Source organism: Podarcis gaigeae (genome assembly GCF_964106915.1).
Source record: "Podarcis gaigeae genome assembly, chromosome: 6".
In the NCBI taxonomy this organism is placed as follows: Eukaryota; Metazoa; Chordata; class Lepidosauria; order Squamata; family Lacertidae; genus Podarcis; species Podarcis gaigeae.
Window position 1 is genome coordinate 4142011 of NC_139682.1, and position 24044 is coordinate 4166054.

A 24044-nucleotide genomic window follows, 5' to 3' on the forward strand; every position below is an offset into this window, starting at 1 on the left:
GGGTGACTGGATGGCATACTGCTCTCCAGCTGACTCTCAGACTCCCCTGCATCTTCTGTGGCACTGGGGAGGGGAGGGGAGGGCAGAGAGAGAGAGAGAGAGAGAGAGAGAGAGAGAGAGAGAGAGAGAGAGAGAGGAGGCCTCCAACATGGGCAAATCAGCTTTCTAAGGCTGCAAAGTTTTCCAAACTGGAATGAAGTCGCTGCAAAGCCAAGAATCCAAACAGCTACGGACTGAGATCCAATGAAGAGCCAGTGAACCATGAACAGGTATAATATATCAAATAATATTCCTAATAGGGACACAAATATGAGGTGCAAAACCCTCCCCATATATCCACAGCTTATTTCCCTATACCCATCCTCTCAAGCTTTTTTGAGGACGATTTCACTTCAATTGTTGATGGACACAGGCTACGAAGCACATCAGCTGTGGACAAGGAAGGATTTAGCATCTCCATGCTGCTTTTGCTCCAGGAATCAGACCCCTTTTGTCCCTGGTTTGTGTATGGTTTAAGGTTTGAGTAACTAGCTTAAGGTTTAAGCAAACTACCGTGTAGCCATCAAGTCTAGTTTGGCTCTTGGTACTGTTCTAAGTTTGACAACATTTTTGCTAAGCTTCCCACCCCCGTACACAGTGCATTAAATTATACAATTTTAAAGATGTTTCAGGTTCAAAAATGCATTTACTTAATGAGTCAAAAGTTTCAGGAGAGGGGGGAAAAAATCAAAGCACTGTATTTAACGACACAGGAATATATAGGAGAACACATACATATATACAACTATTTTATAAGAGTTCCAGCATCCATATTTTGGGGCTACACCATAGTGAGCAATAGGTCTGTCTCATCACTTTCTGGGGGGGGTCCCTTTCTGCAGCCTAAGGGTGTCCCTGGATGGTACTATCCTCAAACTTCAATACTGCAAAGCAAAGAGTAGGATGAGGAGGCAGGTAGCATTCCTTTTGGAACACTCCTGTGTCACCAATCCAAAGCCACCATTGCCACTATACTTCAAGTGTCTGCGAAGTGCAAACTCAAGTACCCAGTGTGTGGTGTCTTGGATGCACAGCAGAAATGCATACAGTTCCTGAAACAGGCAACATACAGAACAAGCATCACGTTTGCCTTAATGAAATTATTACAATGTTCCATACAGTGTGCAGTAACTAAAAATGTTAAATACTACAAATGTCGGTCAAGAAGACCACAGCTGTACAGAATTCCCATTATTGCTACGTGCCAATATCCGCATTTTGATAGCTAACAATCAGCCAGTTTTGCATACAGACTCAAACATAGCTAACCCTGTTTTTACTTCATATGGAAAACAAAAAAACAGGTAACCTATGTAAATTATACTTTAATGTTTTTTAAAACCAACAGCAGCAGCAGCAGCAGCTGTGTTCCTCCTAACATACAGCTTGAACTCTGGATGTGCTAATTAAACAAAGGCATTGTGTTTCTTTTTTTTCTTTTTAACAATATAATATTTCCGCACATAGTCTATTAGCTCTTGTTCTTAAGTGCATGTGCACATCTATGCAGTGGAGGACACTGTCTATTCCAAAGATCTAGGTATGCTGTAAGGTGTATCTTTACAACTTTCATAGAATGCAGAGTACAGTTTTCAACCATAGCAACTAATGGTTAAAAGGAGACCACTCTACTCTTCAGAGAGTATGGAAGTTTGGACCCACCGTCACCACAATGTCAGCATAGGGAGCAGCCTGGGTCACCTCAATAGCTCGTTCTTTCTTTAGAACAAGCAAGCTAAAGAATTTCTCTGCAACTTCTTTTTTGGTCTTGTTTTTACAGAGGGTCAGAAAACTGAAAGACTTTGCTCCTGTCTGGTACATGTCCTGCATAGGGAACAAAACAAAGGAATAAACCAACGAGGTGAAGTTCAGTTTTACACATGAAAATGATTGGTGAGCAGCTGTGTGATAGATGCTGCACTATTCAGTATTATATTCATCACAACGTTTGTTGATGGAAGGAATTGGGCTTTGGTGAAAGGGTCTTACAGATTGCTCTTCTACTTCCTATTTAGCCCCATATTTCTCACTTCATATATAAATACATAACCATTCACTACTCTCCGTGGGCATAGCCTGGACTTTGGGGGGGGGGGAGAACCTCAGTTACCAATGTATTTTTGATTTTATATTTTTATTGATCTGGGGGGGGGGGCAGCTGCCTCTCCCTGCCCCACCTTGGCTATGCCCATGTTACTCTCACATACACACTATGTTGTATGTCAGCGATGAGAAACCTGCAGCTCTCCAGAAGTCATTGGACTTCCTGTCAGCTTGAGCCGCAGTGGCCAATGATTAGGGATGAAATAAACTGCAGTCGAACAGATTCCCCAGCCCTGCATCAGGAAGCATTCAAGCCCGCTGCTTGTCAGAGCATAGACAGGGGTCAGCAAACCTTTTCAGAAGGCCGGTCCACTGTCCCTCAGACCTTGTGGGGGCTGGACTATACAGTGGTACCTCGGGTTAAGTACTTAATTCGTTCCGGAGGTCCGTTCTTAACCTGAAACTGTTCTTAACCTGAAGCACCACTTTAGCTAATGGGGCCTCCTCCTGCTGCTACCGCGCTGCCGGAGCACGATTTCTGTTCTCATCCTGAAGCAAAGTTCTTAACCCGAGGTACTATTTCTGGGTTAACGGAGTCTGTAACCTGAAGCATCTGTAACCTGAAGCATATGTAACCCGAGGTACCACTGTATTTTTTGGGGGGGGGGGAATGAAGAAGAAGAAGAAGAAGAGTTTGGATTTGATATCCCGCCTTTCACTCCCTTTAAGGAGTCTCAAAGCGGCTAACATTCTCCTTTCCCTTCCTCCCCCACAACAAACACTCTGTGAGGTGAGTGGGGCTGAGAGACTTCAAGGAAGTGTGACTGGCCCAAGGTCACCCAGCAGCTGCATGTGGAGGAGCGGAGACGCGAACCTGGTTCCCCAGGATTACGAGACTACCGCTCTTAACCACTACACCACACTGAACTAATTCCTATGCCCCACAAATAACCCAGAGATGCATTTTAAATAAAAGGGCACATTCTACTCATGTAAAAACACGCTGATTCCTGGACTGTCCGCGGGACGAATTGAGAAAGTGATTGGGCCAGATCCGGCCCTTGGGCCTTAGTTTGCCTACCCATGGCATAGCACTATCAAAAGACCCCTGCAAAAATAGAGCAAAGGCCTATCTAACCCAGCATTTCCATCCGATGAAGCTGAGGGTGTGAGATTTAGGACAAGCAAAAGGAAGTTCTAAAGGAAACACATGGCTACTTGAATTCACTATCACAAGGTATGGTCAAGAAGATATCGGTTGAAAGGGGAATGAAGTTGACAAATTAAGGGAGGACAAGGGTACACATGGTTTCTAGTCATGATGAGTATTGGTACCTCTAGAATCAGAGGCAGCATGCCTCTTAACATCAGTTGCAGGGGAACAATGCGAGAGGGCTCTAGGCTTTGCACCCAAGTCATGTGTGAATGACTCATGATGGCTTCACGCAGCCTGCAGTTCTTTGCAAACAGCTCTCACAGGAGATAGAGGCTGAGCCACATTAAGGGAAGGAAGCATCCTTTGCCCCCACTAATAACTTTGCTTTGTTAGCCTGTGACAGTGGTGTTGCTGACAGGGAATTTGGAAAGAGTGCTTCTCTTCGCTTTTATTTCAAGATTGCAGACAGGAAAGAGTAAGGGCTGTGTGCATCGAGAAGACAGCACAGCCAAAAGAAAGAGGCCAGAAATTGCCATTGATAAACAGGATATACCTCTAAGACAGGCTTCCTCAAACTCAGCCCTCCAGATATTTTTGGCCTGCAACTCCCATGATCCCTGGCTAGCAGGACCAGTGGTTAGGGATGATGGGAATTGTAGTCTCAAAACATCTGGAGGGCCATGTTTGAGGAAGCCTACTCTAAGAGTTACAGAGTTTAGACTTAGGGACATTTTGATAATTTTTCCTCATAGTAAAAACATATTTGCATTTGATTTCATTTATTTTTATGTGCAGCTATTTTATTATAATCAGGGCACAACAACTCACATAGACTAGGCAGATATTGTGGCCATGTTAATATGTAATTGTGAACCATGGTTTAGCACTACATGAATGAGCCTAGCCTTTTCCTACCTGTTCCCTCCTCTTCTACTGCACGTTCAGAAGGATTCAATAAGTTTTCACTTTCACTTAACCACAGCTTGTTTCTTCCAAACTAGCTTAACACCTACAATGTGTTTTATAAAAGCAAAGTGCTAGCTTTGAACCATGGGTTATGAAGCAGCCTTGTTGAAACTAAGCACTGTGCTAATCTACAATTTTAAATTTGGACAAAATAAAAGGCCATGGTTAAGCCGAAAGAAAGTAAAAGCTTCTCAAACACTCCTAGCAGCTGTGTGGGAAGAGGAGAGGAAGCGGCAGCATATGAACTTAGGCCCATTCACGTAGCACTCACTAAACCATGGTTCAGCATTATGTTTGAATGTCATCTGTGTTTAAAAAGCAACTTACCCGGAAAGTATTCAGCAAATCTACAGCTCTTTTATCCTTTTCTTTTTCTTCTTCATTATCTGGAGCATTGTCTTCATTTCCCTACATTATAAAGCAATGCAAGGACTTATAACAGCTACTCAAAGGGTAAATGATGGATGATTATGCTCCTTAAAAGTGTGAAAAAATTCACAGATTTCCCCAGAATTGTGCTGCACATTTGTGGTCTCATAGAAATTTACCAAGGAATTACTCAGTCAAGTTCATTTTGCAAACATGGTCATATGGTTAGACTAGTATCTTAGCTACTGAAAAGTGTCGGTACAACTGTACAGTACACTTAAAGTGACAAAACTGTCTCAGTTATTACTTACACATTTATTTTTAAAGTATTTTTTTAAAAATCCTATTTTTCTTTAAGGCTTAAAGGTTTAAACCAGGGTGGCTAACTTATGGCCCTCAAGATGTTGTTGGACTACAGCTCCCATCTTCCATGACCATTGACCGCAGGGTTGATGGGAGCTGGAGTCGGGCCACAAGTTGGCCATCACCCCAGCTTAAACCAAATAAGTTTTCAACAAAAACCAAGACGCTAAACATGCAAAAATCAACCAACAAACAGTGCAAATACAATTATAATTTGTATTACATTTTCAGCTGAAATCTCATAAAACATAGCAGCAGGAACAGAAAGAAGCTCACAGGTCCATCTAGATCAGTATTTTCTAAATTGACTTGGGATAGCTCTCCAGCTCTCCCAGCCCTGAAATTGATAGAGATTGATACTCTTATCACTAGCCTTTCTGAAGAGTCAGGTTTTTTAATTTGGACCTTGAAGGATCTCAGGATAGGAGCTAAGATTGGCCTTCTTGTGGAGGGTATTCTTTTAGGCAGCAGGCCTGGGGCTGATTAATATTCTACAGCTTTTTAAATGTGTTTGTGGTGGTGGTGTGTTACTGTTTTGTTTCACTGGGAAAACAGCACGGGGTAGGGTGAAATCCTCTGCATGGCTCACAACAAATGTGAAATCTGAAAGCAGCTCTTAATCATATCCTCAAGAATGACCCTAAAAGTCCGTGGATAACATTGGATCCAGTTATACCAGACCTAAACATTCTTATTTATTGGGTGACAGATGAAACTTGGAACAAATCATAAAACATACCTTTTCCACTGCAGCCTGCTTACCCTCAACCTCTAGTCTTACAGAAGTCTCTTGGAAAGAACCATCAGACGTAGCAGACACTCCACTAACACTTTCCTGATATTACAAGTTTGGAAGGGGGGGAGTGATCAGTCTCTTAGCAAACAAAATTTACTTCACAGTAATGTTCTTTTTGAGCATATGTTCATTACTCAGTAGCAGATGAATATTTCAGGCTAGACAGAGCTTCTGTGCTGAGTTTTATGGTTCCTTTTTTTGGACTAAATGTGAGATGTAGAATCTAAATAGCTGGATCTATTAGAATTTCACCTAAGAACAAGGCCCCAATTCTGTTGAAAGCATAGTTTTCCCCATAATATAACTGGATGTGTAGTCTTTCTTTGCTCTACTCCAAGACTGTTTTTCACACTGCAATCTCACACATGTTGATGTCGCGAATTCCTCACGTCGCTTTTTAGCAAAACGCTCAGAGTCCCAGGTTTCTTTTCAGTGCAGTCTTTTTAATGTGAGCTATATACAAGTATTTACAAAAACAGTCCATACAGAGTACCTGCTCCTTAAGGCAAATGAATACTCTCCACCACAGCACCACCACACTACAGCACAACCACACCACAACCACTGTTGAACAGGCTTTCCTTTTTAAAACAGGTGATAGCCAATCACATTAATCACATTCCTGCTGAGTCACTCTGACCCAGCACTTCACAGAGTATTGCATCAGCCTGTTGAAGCCTGCAGACTTACTCAGTATCCTGCGAATCCCAACAGTTGACTCAGAAGTCAGCTCCACTAAGTTCACTTACTAGCTCAGCTGGTTAGAGCATGGTGCTGAAAACACCAAGGTCGCAGGCTTTATCCCTGTATGGGACAGCTGCATATTCCTGCATTGCTGTGGTTGAACTCGATCCTCAGGGTCCCTTGCAACTCTACAATTCTATGATTCTAAGGCAAGTGTACTTATGACTGTAGTCTTACAGGGGGGGGGGGGGCTGTCACTAACTCCACTTGTAGCAGAATATGGATATGACAGCATGGCTTAGGTATTGGGGTGATGAGGAGGCTTCCTGTTCTAAAAGGACAACTCAAAAAAAGAAACATTAATAAGAGAGTGAGACTGGAAGAGAAGAAAACCGAAAAGAGGAAAATAAGCTCCCAATGGAATTATAGTCTGCAGGATGACACTACAATGATTCTTCAACATCAACTTCGTTGGACTGGTCATGTTGTGTGGATGCCTGATGATCATCTTCCAAAGCAACTACTCTATTCCGAACTTTAAAATGGAAGGCGTAATGCTGGTGGTCAACAAAAGAGGTTCAAAGACACTCCCAAGGCAAATCTAAAAAAATGTAGTATAAACACCAACAACTGGGAAACACTGGCCTGCGAGCGCTCCAGTTGGAGAACAGCCTTTACCAAAGGTGTCACGGGCTTTGAAAACACTCGAACTCAGGACGCAAGGGAGAAACGTGCTAAGAGGAAGGCACAATTGGCAAATCCACACCGTGATCAATTCCCGCCTGGAAACCAATGTCCCCACTGTGGAAGGACGTGTGGATCTAGAATTGGCCTCCACAGTCACTTACGGACTCATTGTTCAAACCGTGTTTATGGAAGACAATCTTACTTGGCTACGAGGGATCGCCAAAGAAGACTATACTTTTATAGTTGTTGTTGTTTAGTCGTGTCCGACTCTTCGTGACTCCATGGACCAGAGCACGCCAGGCACTTCTGTCTTCCACTGCCTCCCACAGTTTGTTCAGACTCATGACTTTTATAGTATGGACTGCAATTTCAGCTAAAGTACCCAGTTATGGTGTATCATTAATATCTCAGACTTTAGGAAAAACCTACCAAAACTCATTTTGTTAAGCAGTAAGGAACCAAGACAAGACCCTTACAAAAGCATGGCTGTCTGACAGTAGTGCATTGAGCAAGGCTGAGCTTCCAGATTCCTAGTGTGTGGTGGAGCTGCATGATACTCTGGGAAAGAGAAGGAGTGATGTGTAGAGTACAGACCCTAATCTCTCTCCTCTCCCCCACCCCCTGGTTGGAAGGGAAGTAGTTTCCGGCTTTTCATGGAGCCATGGAAAACTTAAGTGCACAGTAATATGACTTTGCACTGAAAGTACTTACCATAGGCTCAATAATTTCTTTATTTCCCATTTCTTCTCTGCTACTTTGTGACACAAACTGGTAAGTTGTGTCTTGCATAGCTTTTGGAATCTCTGCTGTTGGCAATTCTGAATTGACAATAAAATAGCAATAAGATAATCACACTTAACTTCTTGACCATTGCACCAGTCTAACCACACCACCATTGAGTGACAGGGCCCAGTTATACAGCTATTTCATGGCTCAGCTGATAAATGACTTTTCCATTACTGGAATATGTACTAACACAGATCTGCAACTTCTGAATTTAAGCAAGCTCTTCTTTAGGGTACACTTGCTGAATGTGGTGAATTCCCCCAAAAACTACAGATGGAGAAGCTATAACAACTATTTGAAAATAGACATAATTCTAAAATCTTGCCTTGGACATCTTGTTCCTTGCTTCTTTCAACTGCAAGCTCTTGCAACCTTTTTCTTCCATACCTGAGACTTTTAGCAAAGAGCTGTAAAAACAATATTCATATATATTTTTTCTCTGCAATTCTGGAATTCAAGTTTCATATTAATGAATCAAAAATTAAATAAGTGACAACTAATATGACAGCTCTTGACTTGCTTAACCTTTTCATTGATAAAGAAAGCTTCTGTAGATATTTAGAAATGCCTAACTCACTATTAAATATATTCCCTTGGGATGTAGGCAAACTTGAGCCCTAAGCCACCTCTTCCCCTAGGAAATCTCCATTAACTGTAGTGCACCTAGTAGACCTTCCAAGAGACCTTCATTTCCAAGACCAGGTGATTCAGGAACAAATCAGATTACTTGGGAACACACTAAAGAAACCTAACAAACATCTAAGAGGGAGGGTTGCCAGGACCTGTAGTCCTGTCATTTTGTTTAGCTATTTTTATTTGTATCCTTGTAGTAGGTTTTTATTGTTTTTAAATGCTTAGCAACAGAAGCAGCTTTAATAGCTGACTATTGGATCTGCAGAACATATGGATAATTCTGATAATCTCGTACTTGCTCTGTGATCTTTGCAATACCCCAGACATTAAAATCTGTGAAAATATATTGGATGGAGCAGTTCTGAACACACAATATTTCAAGATATATACATAAATATGGCAACAATGCAGGAGCATATATGGTGTTCTTCCAGATTGTTGTGATTTTCAGGTGGGATTCAATTACAAATTGCCAAATTCAGGTTGCAAAATTACACTTGACTGTTGCTGGGAGGTCTTGTGCAGCAAACACACTTCCCCCAAAGATCAGACTTTTTGCAAGAAGGAAAGTGATTGGAAAATATCCTGGAAAGCATAGGAAACTCCCCACAAACACATCAGAATGAATGCGCACTAAATAGTCAACATCATCTTATCTCCCTGCAAAGAAATCACAAAGACTACTTAACAAATAGGTTGTCTGGAAGCACCCAAAATAACAAACTGTTACCTTTTGCAAATCTTCATTAATTGTAGTCTGGGTAGGTCTGCCCAGAAGTTTATCCGCACTCCCCAAGTCCTGTAAAATCATCAGCCTTCTTGTAGGGGGTGCAATATCTAATGCAGTTAATGTGTCTTCATAGTTCATAAGCTGGTTTTGCATAGCTTTTCTGCTTAGCTGATTCACATAATCAACAAGTAACTTTCTTTTCTTTTTCCTTCTTTGTTTCCTTGTGAGAACTAGATAAAAGGCACATTCACAAGTGAAATATTGCAAGTCAACCCAAGGAATATGGTAGCAAAGGATCAGTTTTTTGCCTTTGGGGTAGCGCTGCCGTATTTCAAATGGAGAAAATCCAGATAGAAAAGTTGTTTGGCAAAATCATAAAAAGCCATTTTGGAGTTTTTTTAAATGGAAAAACGGTACTGCCAACCTGGACTGCCATACATCCGGATTTTCCTGGACATTTACTGATTTCTGCCCTGACACTGATAGACACAGCAGTATTCCGGATATGTCTGGGAAATTCTGGACATATGGCAACCTTAGTTTGGTGGTAACTTTGGAGCAGGTGCAAGACTGCCCCCCTTAACATCATCTGCTGTGGGACTGGCCTTGTCCCAATTATTTTTATGTTTATTTTAATTCTTGAGTGGAAGAGAGAGAAGATGTGTCTAGGACATTGTTGCCCAAACCTGGGTCTCCAGCTGTTTTTGGACTACAACTCCCATCACCCGTGGCTAGCAAGGGATAATGGGAATTGTAGTCCAAAGGGAGCTGGAGACCCAAGTTTGGGAAACAGTGGTCTAGGAGGAGAGGAGTTCGGAAGAACGGGGAATCACAGTGGTTCTGGGTATGAGTAGGGATGGTGTTGGAGGTGAGGCACACAGCAAAGGCAGTTAGTGACTGTTTTATGTGCCAGCCCAAACCCCCCCCCCCAACCTGGGGAATTGTGTTTCTCCTATCGCTCAACCCTTAGTCTGCGCTGCTGCTGTTTAATAACAGAATGGCTCTGAATAACATCTCCCTCATCCATGATCTGATTGTGGATGAGAAGGCTGGTCTGGTTTGCTTCACTAAGACTTTGGTGTGTGAGAGAGAGCAGGCTGGAGCTGGTCTTATCCAGCTGTCCTACTTGGGCACATGGTGCAGCATCAGGGCAGACTATGGGGTCAGGGAGGGGCAGTTGTTGCGGTCTATAGAAATCCCAGGATGCAGGTGGCGCTGTGGGTTAAACCACAGAGCCTAGGACTTGCTGATCAGAAGGTTGGCGGTTCAAATCCCTGCGATGGGGTGAGCTACCATTGCTCAGTCCCTGCTCCTGCCAACCTAGCAGTTCGAAAGCACATCAAAGTGCAAGTAGATAAATAGATACCACTCCAGCAGGAAGGTAAACGGCGTTTCCGTGCGCTGCTCTGTTTCGCCAGAAGCGGCTTAGTCATGCTGGCCACATGACCCGGAAGCTGTACGCCGGCTCCCTTGGCCTGTAAAGCGAGATGAGCGCCGCAACCCCAGAGTCGTCCGCAACTGGACGACTGGACCCATTACCTTTACCTATAGAAATCCCATCTCTCTCTTCTCAGGCTCTCTGTCCAGTTGTGTGGGGGTTCCTGGGTAATCGGGACAATTAGAGATTCTGCTAGTTTACTGCCCACCTAGTTGCCCAGCAGTTTCCTTGCCTGAGCTGACAGAGTTGGCATTGGAGGTGGTGTTGAGGACTCCCAGGTTTTATGTTTTCAGTCAAGAGCAAAATGCGACCAATCTAACCTGTATTGTCAAGTGGTTCAAGTACAAATTCTTCTTCCTCACTGAGCAGCAAGGTGGTTTCATTAATTGGGCAACTTCTTGCTTCCTGCTCAGATCTAAGATGGTCTGTAAAACACCAATCCATAACCAGTATAGAATTATTCCACAATGGTAAATAATGAAAGGCTGAATGGTACATTATATGGAAGGATTCCATTTTTTAAATTAGTTATTTTTGTACATGTGCCTGAGGAATATCTTGCCACTTAATGTTTTGCATACTGTATAGCATTCTTGTATTTTATTGCATGTAATCAACAATTCAATGGGAAATTACTCCCAGGCAAGTGTGTATAAAACTGCAGTCTTACCCTATAAAGCAAATTTAAAACCTACACTAGTGTTGTTGTTGTTTTTTTAAGGGCAGAAACTGTGCTAATTAAAATGTGCATTCAATAGTTATGTTATGCTCCTGCATTAGCATTTACAATTGGCTCAAACAGGGCAAAAGGGGACCAGAGGACTTTCTGACTTCACTTGCACAAGTTTAATTTCTAAAACAATAAAGAAGCCTGTGGCAGCTTAAAGGCAGATATTACGACATAAACCAAGTGACCATTCACAAAAGCTGCAACAGATATTAACGGGAAACCATTATCCTGATTCAAGCCTAAATGCATGGAGTTGAATTTCTCAAACCTGTGTGACTGCAAACAGGTCCTTTTCAGTAGCAGCATCTAGGATGCAGAACAAATTCATACTGCCTACAGAAAACAGGTTTTCATCAGGATGTAAAAGATGGCTTTACAGCGGTACCTCGGGTTACAGACGCTTCAGGCTACAGACTCCGCTAATCCAGAGATAGTACCTCGGGTTAAGAACTTTGCTTCAGGATGAGAACAGAAATCGTGCAGCAGCGGCAGCAGGAGGCCCCATTAGCTAAAGTGGTGCTTCAGGTTAAGAACAGTTTCAGGTTAAGAATGGACTTCCAGAACGAATTAAGTTCTTAACCTGAGGTACCACTGTATTTACCCAGACTTTCTGTCCTGCATAGTTGTCTGTTGTTCTTGCTCTCTATTATTGGTCTGCTGCTCTACTTGTTTGGCCAAAACACTCTACTTTTGCCTGAAATAGTCTTCTGCTCTAAGTGATTTTCAGATGAATTTTCATAATTAATTGTTAATATTTTATTATCTGGTATTTTAATGTTGCAGTGGTTTTCCATATTGTTTTTACTGCAAGACGCTTTGAAAAGCAGTCTATAAGCATAAATAAATAAGTCTCCATCTCCTACAAAAGAGGCTGCTGAATTGGAACTTATCAAGAACTGCGATTCTATCCATTTAGGCCTGAAACAAGTTCATGATTTCCTCTCCCACCACTGCTGTTTATTAACTTAGCCACTGCCACTTAGCATTACTGCCACTGTGAATGGTCTCTTTGCTTCTCAAGTACTCCACAAAATTGTCAGACTCTAGTTTATTTTATTTGCATTTCATTTCTATTCCATCTCACTCTTTACAGTTTTTACTCCCTCTATATCCATGTACTCATGACAACACTTCATGCATCTGGTGAAGACTCTAGTCAATGAGAGCTTATGCCATAATAACGGACTTACTTATGGACTCACTGTTAAGACCATGTTCTCGGAAGACAATCTTACTCAGATACAGTGGCGTAGCGTGGGGGGTGCAGGGGGGGGCGGCCGCACCGGGCGCAACATCTGGGGGTTAGGGTTAGGGTGCGCAAATCCACGGGTTAGGGGGCGCAAATTACTTGCCTTGCCCCGGGTGCTGACAACCCACGCTACGCCACTGCTCAGCTACAAGTGATTGCCAAAGAAGATGCCACAAAAAACTTGTTCATCCAACAACCACGCTGTTAGACTCACAGAGCCATCTCTGGAAATAACTAACCTGCTGTATTACCAGTCGGAAGCTCTTGGAGTAAAGAAAATTCTTCCTCCATGTTGAGGTCCGTAAGAACGTGGTCATTCGGCTCATCTCCAAGAACAGCATCTTAAGGAAAAATGGACTTAACAATTGGTTTACAAGATACTATTACTTTATACATTGGGGTGGGTGTGGGGATTTACCAGACAGCTGTGTTAGGGCTTATCTGGGAGAAAGATTCCAGGAAAACAAGGCAAGCAGGCAGGCTGGATAACTGAAATATACTCACGAGTTGCAAAGTGATTTCATGCTCTTTATTCAGCTCATAGTGGTGAGGAGGAATGAATGAATGTTCCCTCAAAGTATCTGCTTTATATACATTATTTACACAATGGGCTGCACATGATTGGCTAATTCTGGAATTCTACTGTAAGCCAATCAGGTTGTGGATTCACTTCTATCTGGAGCATGATTGGGTGGTTCCTGCCAACCAATCATACTGCTGCATTGTTCTAAGACCAATCAGACTGCTGCATTCTGAATCCTATTGTTCTATGACCAATCAGACTGCTGCCTTTTGGATCCTATTGTTCTAGGACCAATCAGACTGCTGCAGTTTGGATCCTATTCAACTCAGTACATAACAATAACACCAGGCACCAACTCCTATTTCCAGCTAGAATGGTTCTTCCTCCTGCAGGGTAATCTATCACTAGCTGCCCTGGAAAAAGATTTCAACAAAGCAGGGAAGGCGGGCAAAAAGGCATTAGCCACCCCCCACCCCAGCCTCACGATTACCTAATTAAATGCAGCAGGTATCACCCCCTCACACAAAGATGTGTTCACCACACCCTAAACCCACACAATCATAAGTCCATTCTGTATTTTACTAAGTACATACATGTATTCAAAATCTTTTATAATGTACAGTGGTACCTCGGGTTACATACGCTTCAGGTTACATACGCTTCAGGTTACAGCCTGCACTAACCTAGAAATAGTGCTTCAGGTTAAGAACTTTGCTTCAGGATGAGAACAGAAATTGTGCTCCAGTGGCGCGGCAGCAGCAGGCCCCATTAGCTAAAGTGGTGCTTCAGGTTAGGAACAGTTTCAGGTTAAGTACAGACCTCCGGAACAAATTAAGTACTTAACCTGAGGTACCACTGTATAATTTTACGGGGGGGGGTGCCTTTGTATTGTTAACTGCCCCATATTTAGGAGGTAGTGTAGAAATGTCAGATCATAATTTCTGAAGTGCAGGACTGGCCAGTGGCTCATGCTTAAGTCACGTTAATTTCCTTTCAGGGTGGGAAATTCAGGAAACGCTCCCAGTTACTTGTGCCTATTGGATTTTGTTCATACGTACCAATCATATCGCCTGCAGTTCCTTCATCTCCAAACCCATCATACTTGAATGAATTGGCATCTTCAGCAAATGCAGTTTTGTCTTCAGTGAAGCTCAAAAAACTGTGATCAGTCAAGAGGCCACCAGAACTAGCCAATATGCTGTCATTGAGAAAGCTTTGCTGCCTTGGTATTTCAATTTCTTCACCTGAAAAAGCACATATGAAGGGCTAGTAGTAACTTCTCCCTCTCCCTCTACCCTGCAAGTGAGTGTGTGGTTTCAAGTGTATATAAATATGGATACAGATACACACAAGACATACGGCATATAGCAGGATGGATAAAAACCAACATTTTAAGTTTAATATTGACCTTTAATTTCACTATAATTTTCTTTAAAACGTCTTTTAAAAAAACAGTTTTGAAAAGAAATCAATCAAATGCAAAAAAAAAAAAAAAATTAAACCTACATGTAACCTCTGAAAGTTAAGACTGAATCATCACCATATATTAAACACATTGAGGGCCTAAAACAAGATGTGAAATGCACAATCACATATCTGGCATCCTATTTTCATTTTAAAAATACCATGCCATGAGCGTAGCCAAGAGGGAGGCAGAATGGCAACTGCCCACCCCCATCCAAGTAAAACAACAGAAATACTTAACTAACTGATCAATCACATTGGTTCTGTCCCCCTTAACGAAGTCCTGCCCCTGTTAACAAAAATCCTGGCTATGCCCATGTACCAGGCATGGGTCTGGGGGAATCAGGACTACAGTAAAGGCAGAGGAAGATTCCAATGAAAATCACTATTGGTTCTGGATGAGATGCTGCCATTAGTGACAGTGGCATCTTCTCTCTGAAGGTGTACAAAATCTGAGTGGGATTTTCATCAATATCAAAGGTTAAAATCAGCCAAGCAGAAATTTGCCTCCTGCTCAAGCTGATATAATTCTTTAGTGCAAAAGGCATGCAGGCTGCCTGATTAAAAAACAGATCCATTCTTTGGTGTGGTACTCAGTTCATAATTTTCAGTCATCAGCAACAGTGATTCTAGACGAGGCCTTTATATTGAAAATGGGCCAATTAGAACCTAACACAGAATCATAGAATTCTGTAGTTAGAAGGGACCCTGAGGATCATCTAGTCCAACCCCCTGAAATGCAGGGATATGTAGCTGTCCCATACGGGGATTGAACCTGCAACCTTGGTGTTATCAGCACTACGCCCCAACCAAGTGAGCATTCATATTCAGACTTTTGAAGAACAGCCGCCTCACCAAAACTACCACCATGGAGAAGTAGATCCCGTCTATAATCCTCTTCCAGCAGAGTGATGTCCTCAGCTCTGCTCTGGTTCAGTGTAAAATGTTCAGCAACATCAATGGCACTAAGGAGAAAAATGTGACTTTATCTGGAAAGAAGGGATTCAACTGAAAAGTGTGCTTGTATGTGTTATATAACAGGGGCATATTTTGCTTACAACTCCTAACATCCAATGAACTAAGATTTTATATATTGTATTATTCGTATCCAGGGCCGTCTTAAGCATATCCAGCGCCGTGGTGCAAAGCCCGTTTCCCAGAGTTCCCCGCTGCCAGCGGGGCTGGAGGCGGCGGTCAGCGGCTGGAGGGCAGCTCCTCTGGCAGGGAAAAGGCGGAGGATGGACGTGGTGCCTCCCGGCTCAGCTGGCAGCTTCGGGCCACGGTGGCCATGGCAGACGGAGGCTCTGGGAGCGGCGCTGCTTTGGCGTGGTATGGCAGAGGCTGGTGAGGGCGGCGAGCTGATGCCAGGAGGAGCAGCGTCCAGCCTCTGCCTCTTCCCTGGCGCCCCGCGCCACTAGCCTCTATGGGTAAGACGCCCCTGTTCATATCCTTACCACAGACTTTGCCAACCTAGTGCCCTCCAGCTGTTATGAACTACAATTTGCAATCATAAACATAACACTGTCTTTCTGTCAAAGCACTCCAGGAGAAAAACACTCAGTAAATGCAGCACTGCTTTTATTACTATTTTCATTCATTGGGGGTTTCTATAATACACATATTATGAACATAGTGATATTGGACTGCTCTAGTGTTTTGCTCTGGCAGTAATAATCATGCTTACTATAAAAAAAAAATTAAATTCTTCTGTCCAGATAAATCATGCAAAATGCACAAAGTGACAGATATTTGGAAACAATCATGGACCCACATCTTTCTCCCATGAGGATGAGTCATCCATGTGAAAAACTGCCAACCATAGATGCATCCCAAGGAAGCTTCAAAAAATAAGCAAACAGAAAAGCACGTACTTCACCTCAGGGAGTTGTGTGTCAAAATCATCAAATACTTCAGGCAATGTGATGGCATCATAATTCAATTCTGAGTTCCCTTCTGGGAGATCAACAAGTCCTAAAGAGAGATACAGCACAGGATTAATTGTGGCATGCTGAAATTGTATTTATTATACTGTATATGTATCCTGCAGGATATAAAGGTACAAGTAATTGTCCAAGGGCATAAAGGTAAAGGGACCCCTGACCATTAGGTCCAGTGGTGGCCGACTCTGGGGTTGTGGCGCTCATCTCGCTTTACAGGCCGAGAGAGCCGGTGTACAGCTTCCGGGTCATGTGGCCAGCATGACTAAGCCACTTCTGGCAAACCAGAGCAGCAAACGGAAACACTATTTACCTTCCCGCTGGAGCGGTACCTATTTATCTACTTGCACTTTGATGTGATTTCGAACTGCTAGGTTGGCAGGAGCAGGGACTGAGCAACAGGCGCTCACCCCATTGCGGGGATTCGACCTTCCGATTGGCAGGTCCTAGGCTCTGTGGTTTAACCCACAGCGCCACCCGTGTCCCAATGGCATAAAATATGCTAAAAACAAAGCTGGGGCAGTGTCATTCTCATTTGTGTGTCATTTCCTATTCAAGGTAACAAAGGATTGATAAGCATTAATTAAGCAAAAGAATAAGAGGAACAATCCATTCTACTGAATATGAAAATGCAGGTGAACACTGAAAGCTCCAGTCGTACAAGGAATCTCCAGACTGGGATGAAACATAACCGTCATTCATGTCAATAATCTTCAGCAGGCTCTCCAATGGTTTTCAGTGGATAAGTGGCCACTTAGAGAACAATTTTATACCTGTCCACTCAGAGGTAAGTCCATTTCAGTTCAATGGGGCTTACTGAGTATGGGAGTGTAACCTGCATCATCAATATAAAAATTCTTTCTAATCCTCTAGTCTTACTTGAACTGGAACACCCACGGATAATTGGTGCTGCAGACCATTCCTTGTTCTGAAAGAACAGCTATGAATAGCCAAGTTACTAATACCTTTTGGAGTCCACAAAAAGATATAATTTGCCAGAGGATGCAAAGAAATCTAACTGCTCCTACGGTATGTAGTAATGCACAGGAAACCCCAGGTGAACAGTGGATGCAAGCATACCTGGACGAAAGGCTGACTGCATTTTAAGTAGAGCTTCATTGCAGTCGGACAAGAGGTACTTGGTTTTCCTGTGGTAGATCCGCACCACTCCTAACAAGAGGTGTCCTGAGGTTCGCAGGGCAAGTTTAAACTTGGAAGAAATGTTTACATTATTTAATACTGATGTTTGTGGGAAAGAACACGATACATAAGAACATAAGAGACCTGCTGAATCTGACCAAAGGTCATTTAGTTCAGCATCTGTCTTCTTACAGGGGTCCCCCAGATGCTTCTGGGAAGCCCATAAAACAGGACATGAAGAGGAATAGTTTCTCCCACCCGACCCCCAGAAACTGGTATTCAATGACATATTGCTTCTGAACCACCTTGGTTCAGTTACTGACAGACATATCCACCATGAATTTCACTACCCTCTCCCTCCACCCCACTTTTAAAGCCATCTAAGCTAGTGGCCAGGGACGTGGATGGCGCTGTGGGTTAAACCAATCAGAAGGTGAGCGGTTTGAATCCCCGCAACGGGGTGAGCTCCCGTTCCTCGGTCCCTGCTCCTGCCAACCTAGCAGTTTGAAAGCACCTCAAAGTGCAAGTAGATAAATAGGTATCGCTCCGGCAGGAAGGTAAACGGCGTTTCCGTGCGCTGCTCTGCTTCGCCAGAAGCGGCTTAGTCATGCTGGCCACATGATCCGGAAGCTGTATGCCGGCTCCCTCAGCCAATAAAGTGAGATGAGCGCCGCAACCCCAGAGTTGGCCATGACTGGACCTAACGGTCAGGGGTCCCTTACCTTTTTAAGCTAGTGGCCATGATTACATTCTGCAGCTATGATTTTGATATATGAATTATGCTTTGCAATATGGATTACCCTCTTCTTTTGTCTATCCTGAATCCACTGCCAATCAGTAGCACTGGATTCCCCCAAGTTCGAGAATCATGGGATAAGAGGAAAAATTATCTTTATTTTTCCCTCACCATGCTTAATTTTACGAACTGCTATTATGTCTGCCCTTTGTTGTCCGTTTTCTCAACAAGCCCTAAACACTTTAAGCTTCTGTTGCATCTCAGTAATTAACTAGTTAGATAAGCCTTGTAGCTATTTAAAAAAACAACAATAATGGAAAAACAGTAAACAGATGTAACAAGTTGACAGGAATGATAGAGGCAGCCAACAGGATGCCAACAATATGCCCTCTAGTTGTTTTGAACTACAACTCCTATAAGTACTGCCAATGTTCAGGGATGAAGGAAGACATAGGCGCCGACTCCATGGGGCCTGAGGGGGCCCGAGCCCCCTCAAAAATTCGTTTGGGGGGGCTCTGCCCCCCAATAATTTAAGAAAATTATTAGTTATATTATGCTTTGTAAAATCACAAAATTATGTTGGTATTTTTTATTTTCCTTGTTTGGAGATAGTTACCTTTTAAAATACATTCAGTAATGAGTTAAAACTCCTGATCTAGAGAGGGGGTGGGGTTGCGGGCTCTCGACCCATCAACAATCTCTCGGGGCTGGCGTCAGCCCAGCGAGAAGCGGGGATTCCCCCTAGCTCATTAATATTCACCGCCCATGGCGGCAGCCAATCGGCTGCCGCAAAGGGCGGGCCCTCACAGGTTCACTTAAGGTCGGGGCAGCCCGGGGCTCGCCCCTTTCGTTCCCCCAGCAGCAGCGGTTTGGAGGTCTTGGGCCCCCCCAATATTTTTTATAAGTCGGTATGGGCCCCCGCCCCCCCAATATTTTTTATAAGTCGGCGCCCCTGAAGGAAGATGTGGTCCAAGAATATTTGCACACCTCACCACAGGTGATAGGCAGTATCTTCTATTTGGACTGCTACAAACAGGAGCAAACATCTTAATATAATAAATGTGCATCTGGCTGATGGTACTCCTTTAAAGGTAAAGGGACCCCTGACCATTAAGTCCAGTTGCGGACGACTCTGGGGTTGCAGCGCTCATCTCACTTTATTGGCCGAGAGAGGCGGCGTACAGCTTCCGGGTCGTGTGGCCAGCATGACTAAGCCACTTCTGGCGAACCAGAGCAATGCACAGAAATGCTGAAACATCTTAATATAATAAATGTGCATCTGGCTGATGGTACTCCTTTAAAGGTAAAGGGACCCCTGACCATTAAGTCCAGTTGCGGACGACTCTGGGGTTGCAGCGCTCATCTCACTTTATTGGCCGAGAGAGGCGGCGTACAGCTTCCGGGTCGTGTGGCCAGCATGACTAAGCCACTTCTGGCGAACCAGAGCAATGCACAGAAATGCTGTTTACCTTCCCACCGGAGCGGTACCTATTTATCTACTTGCACTGGTGTGCTTTCGAACTGCTAGGTTGGCAGGAGCAGGGACCGAGCAACGGGAGCTCAACCCGTCGCGGGGATTCAAAATGTACTCCTTTAGAATGCTACAAACCAGGTAACTCCCAGGTAATGAGAAAATTTCACCTTCTGAGGTGTCCCAAGAAGTAACTGTCTTCCTACCCTTTTTATTGTTCTTTTTATATTTTAGTAATCAACAAAGGGTGCAGTGACAAATACCGCATAACGATGGGTAAAACCTTAGGGACATTTCTACAGCAGATTTTTATGAGACATCTCAGTGAGGATCAAACCTTTGGGCAGAGAATATTTTCAATAGTCTTCTCTAAATTGCATTCAAATATATGAGATTTTTTGAGTTTCTTATCCCAGTGAGCAGCCAACCATATCTTGGCCAAAGGCCCACGGTTATTCATAAGCAGCTGCGTGTAGAACATTTTGCCAAGACTGTGTTCTTTAACTTGATGAGCTGAAGGGGGGGAAACAGAACAACATATATTAAATGCTGAATGTGTCATTTTTGTATCATTTTCAAAGCTATTAAGCAAAAACAAAAACCAACAACCAACAACCTTGATTTGCAGTAAATGATTTGGAAGGGAGGGGCGCTGTTTTTGCTTAAGATTTCCAACCTCTGCAGGCTTGCAAAATGTTTTAAACAAATGGCTGTGTACAAAAGCTAGGTAGTTTTACAAAAACAAATAAGGTTGATTAGCTACTTCTGTACATAATATCATTTGTACATATTTCGTATCAATCTCCATGCAAGACTGTTGCACGTCACCTCAATCTCAGAGCGATGAGAGATTCCAGGGGTTCCAGGCACTTAAACCAGGGTTTATGCTTCCATTTGGGAATGAGGCACAGCAGAGACTATGGTGTCGCTATGATAAATGGTTCCTTTACACATATTTACAACCTGAGCTTCAAGAGCATCAACATTACAAAAGGGTCTTTTTTAAATCTCATAACAACAGCCTTGGATTCAGCAGAAATCAAACATTGTGCTCTGAATCTCTGGCTTTCCAGTCTGCAGCTGGAGTTCTGGGCCACATCAAACTCCAGCTTTGTCCTAACTAAGAGCTGGAGAAGGGCCCCCACCCATTTGCCATTTGGCATAGAGCCCCCCTCCTTTGTTAGCTTAATGGCTCATCACCTGAACACAGGACTACAGCCTGGCTTGTATTTTAACATTTGTTGGGTCCAGGGGTTAGAATGGGTCTGACCCCCAGTTTAACACCCCCAAGCCTTGATTATAGTCTAACACTGCAGCCAGGAAGTTAGAGGAATCAGGCAGCCTCAAACTCATAACAATTGCAACAAATAACCACCCAAAAGAAAATGACTACAGTACATCAGAAAAACACATATGTGAATTTTCTGAAACATCAAGTTTGGTATCCAACAAAGGCACACTCACAATAGACCCATTTAAATCAAGAGAAAAGTTACTCATATCCATTAAATTCAGTGGGTCTACTTAAGAGTATGATGGTAAACAATTTTTATGCTTATTCGAAAACAATAAAACATGAGTTTTATAGAATGTAAATCAATAAACTTGCCAAGGCTACAATATTTCTAAGCATATTCACCTGGAAATTGCAGCACTGAACAAACCTATATGCACCTACTCAAAAGTAAGTCCAGAGAGATTAACTTGCAGGTGAAGTGTCTAAGATTGTAGTTGAAGCTTGGGACATTCCTACAAAATAAAATAATAATTTTATTATTTATACCCCACCCATCTGGCTGTGTTGCCCCAGCCACTCTGGCTGGCTCCCTACACACACAAAAAAAACAACAACAACAACCAGTAGATGTAGTTTTGGGCTCAGTGTTTTGTTTTTAGGAATCACAAAAAACAGACTAAAAACCCAGAACAGCAGAAGAAATGAAACAAGAGAAACAAAAACACCATATGCATTTTTGAGAAGTACTAGAGTACGTACCAGAAGTTCTTGTGCAATAGTAGAACAAAAAAGATTAGGGCAAAACACGGAAGAGAGCGAGAAAGAATGAAAAAAAAGAACAATTTACTAAATTGTAAGGGTCAGCGTCCTGCATCTACAGATCCCCAGGTTCACTGTGAGGGAAGCCATGTGTTTTAAAGGCACAGCACACGATTCATACTGGCCACCGCAAATCACCATTAAGTGAAGAACTGCAAAGAAGGCAATTGTGTGCCTCCATAGAAATGGCAATATTAGGTTAGAAGCCAACAGATTGGTGCTTTTTTATGGGGGTACGTATACCAGTGCCAGATTTATGTATAAGCTAAACAACCTACAGCTCTATTAGGGGCCCCCAAAAAAATTTAAAGAGGAAAAAACCTGGATTTTCCCAAAATATAAGATAAAAAACAAATAAGTTATGTGAAATGACTTTAGATACTTGTTAGGTCCATCAATTATCATATATTCAATACAAAAAACAACAACAATTTGTTGACAATGGACAGCTGGACATATAAAGGGCCCCATTACCTTCAGTAACTTAGGGCCGCATCAAACCTAAATCTGGCCCTGCACCCCCCCAAACATTGTCAATCTTTGTAACCATTTGCTGCATTCATTTTTCCCGATTCCAACTATAAAATGGTGATTTTCTGGAGTCAAAATGAGAATATACCCCTAAACATTTTTTAATTTTTATTATTTTTATTTTTTTAGAATAAAAGCACTGGTTCTAAAATGCTTCCAGAGAGACCTCGCTTCCCATGAATGGACACAAGGCACCTTTCCCCGGCTGTATGATCAGAATCGCAGAAGCTGCGAGGGACCCCCGAAGGTCATCCATCCCAACCCGCCGCTGCGATGCGGGAATCGCAGAGGAAGAATCCCCGACCGTCGCCCACCCAACTTCTGCTTCAAGCGGTTTCCAACCAACCTTCCCAGTGAATTCAGACACGAACTGAGAGAGAGGCCCGGGTTTGAAGCAAAGGGCAGCAAGGCGCGTGCACACGGAGGGGGCAGCCTTGATTCGGAGTGAGGCTGCTTTAAGAGAGGAAATGGAGACGGCTGCGTTCAATTACCACAGAAGTGGCGTGAGGAGGAGGAGCTGCGGGAGACTGGGAGGCTTATTAAGGCCCCTGAGGAGAAGGAAATTATTATTATTATTATTATTGGCTCAAGAGAAAGGAGTGGAAGGAGGAGGGTTTGGGAAGCTCATGATTAAACGTGGACCCCACGTTGCAGGTTAATATCAGCATTTATTTCTCCTCATTATTATTATTATTATTGAGTCGCTGATTTGGAAGGGACCCCTTAAGACCATCCAACCTTTCCTTAACCCGTGAAGGGAAAAAGCCCGCCCCTTCCCCCAAGCCCTAGATTCCTATCAGGGTTGAGTCCGGAAGGGAAACACCCGCCTCTCCTCGAGGGCGAGCGGGTCTCGTGTGAGTCTCCCGTCGCGTGTTTCTTTCCCCTACACGTGTCGGCGCTGAGGGGGCTGCCGATTCCGGACTTGAGGTGTTTATTTTTTTTAAGGGTTTTAAGTGAGGCGAATATGAGGAGTCGGGAAAAGAATGTAAAAGAGGTATTGTATGAGGGAGTGCGCTAACAAGTCAGACTGTTCAGGAAACCGGTCAGAAATTTTTTAAAATAAGAGATTTTGGCGCCTTTTTCTGAGGCGTTTGTGTGAAAAGGGGCGGGGCTTCGCGGGTATCTTGGGGAGCCCGACACGCATGCGCTCTCCCCGGTATCGGACCCCGCCCCCTCCAAGGTCTTTTCCCGGCCGAGGGAGAAAGGACCTTCCGAGGGCTGCGCATGCGTGTCATGAGAGGTTCTTCTCTCCTCTTATCACCTCCCTCGCCCAGCTGCGCACGCGCAGCTCGTATAAGGTGCGCTGGTCCCTGGTAGGTCGTGCCAGAGTGATGGAGAGACTATGGTGGATGTTTCAAGGCGAGGCGGAGGAGGAAGACGACATCCAGGCGCTGCAGAGCTTAGCCCTGGTACCTGCAGAGGAATTGCACCAGCCCTTTCCAAATTAGCAAATTATCATTGGTATAAGCACATGTCAGAAAAGCAATGACAAACCTAGACAGCATCTTAAAAAGCAG

At 43.4% G+C, this 24044-nt stretch overlaps 1 protein-coding gene across 6 annotated transcripts; it reads right to left on the bottom strand.

Moving 5' to 3' along the window:
* Window positions 1–665: 665 nt before the first annotated feature.
* RAD21L1 (RAD21 cohesin complex component like 1) lies at window positions 666–23965 on the bottom strand. Of its 6 annotated transcripts, none has more exons than XM_083744389.1 (15): window positions 23547–23965; window positions 21619–21689; window positions 20278–20453; window positions 17674–17803; window positions 16528–16627; window positions 15512–15621; window positions 14251–14436; window positions 12909–13010; window positions 11011–11115; window positions 9253–9482; window positions 8215–8296; window positions 7815–7921; window positions 5676–5771; window positions 4532–4612; window positions 666–1863 (listed from the first exon to the last, which is right to left on the bottom strand). In XM_083744389.1, the coding sequence occupies exons 3-15, from the start codon at window positions 20419–20421 to the stop codon at window positions 1675–1677; spliced, it is 1662 nt and encodes a 553-aa protein (XP_083600515.1). In that variant the 5' UTR covers window positions 20422–20453; window positions 21619–21689; window positions 23547–23965; the 3' UTR covers window positions 666–1674. The 6 variants fall into 6 exon arrangements, with proteins under 6 accessions (XP_083600515.1, XP_083600513.1, XP_083600512.1 ...); XM_083744387.1 differs by having other exon boundaries at window positions 21580–21689; XM_083744386.1 differs by having other exon boundaries at window positions 21580–21689; window positions 23415–23965.
* Window positions 23966–24044: the final 79 nt, after the last annotated feature.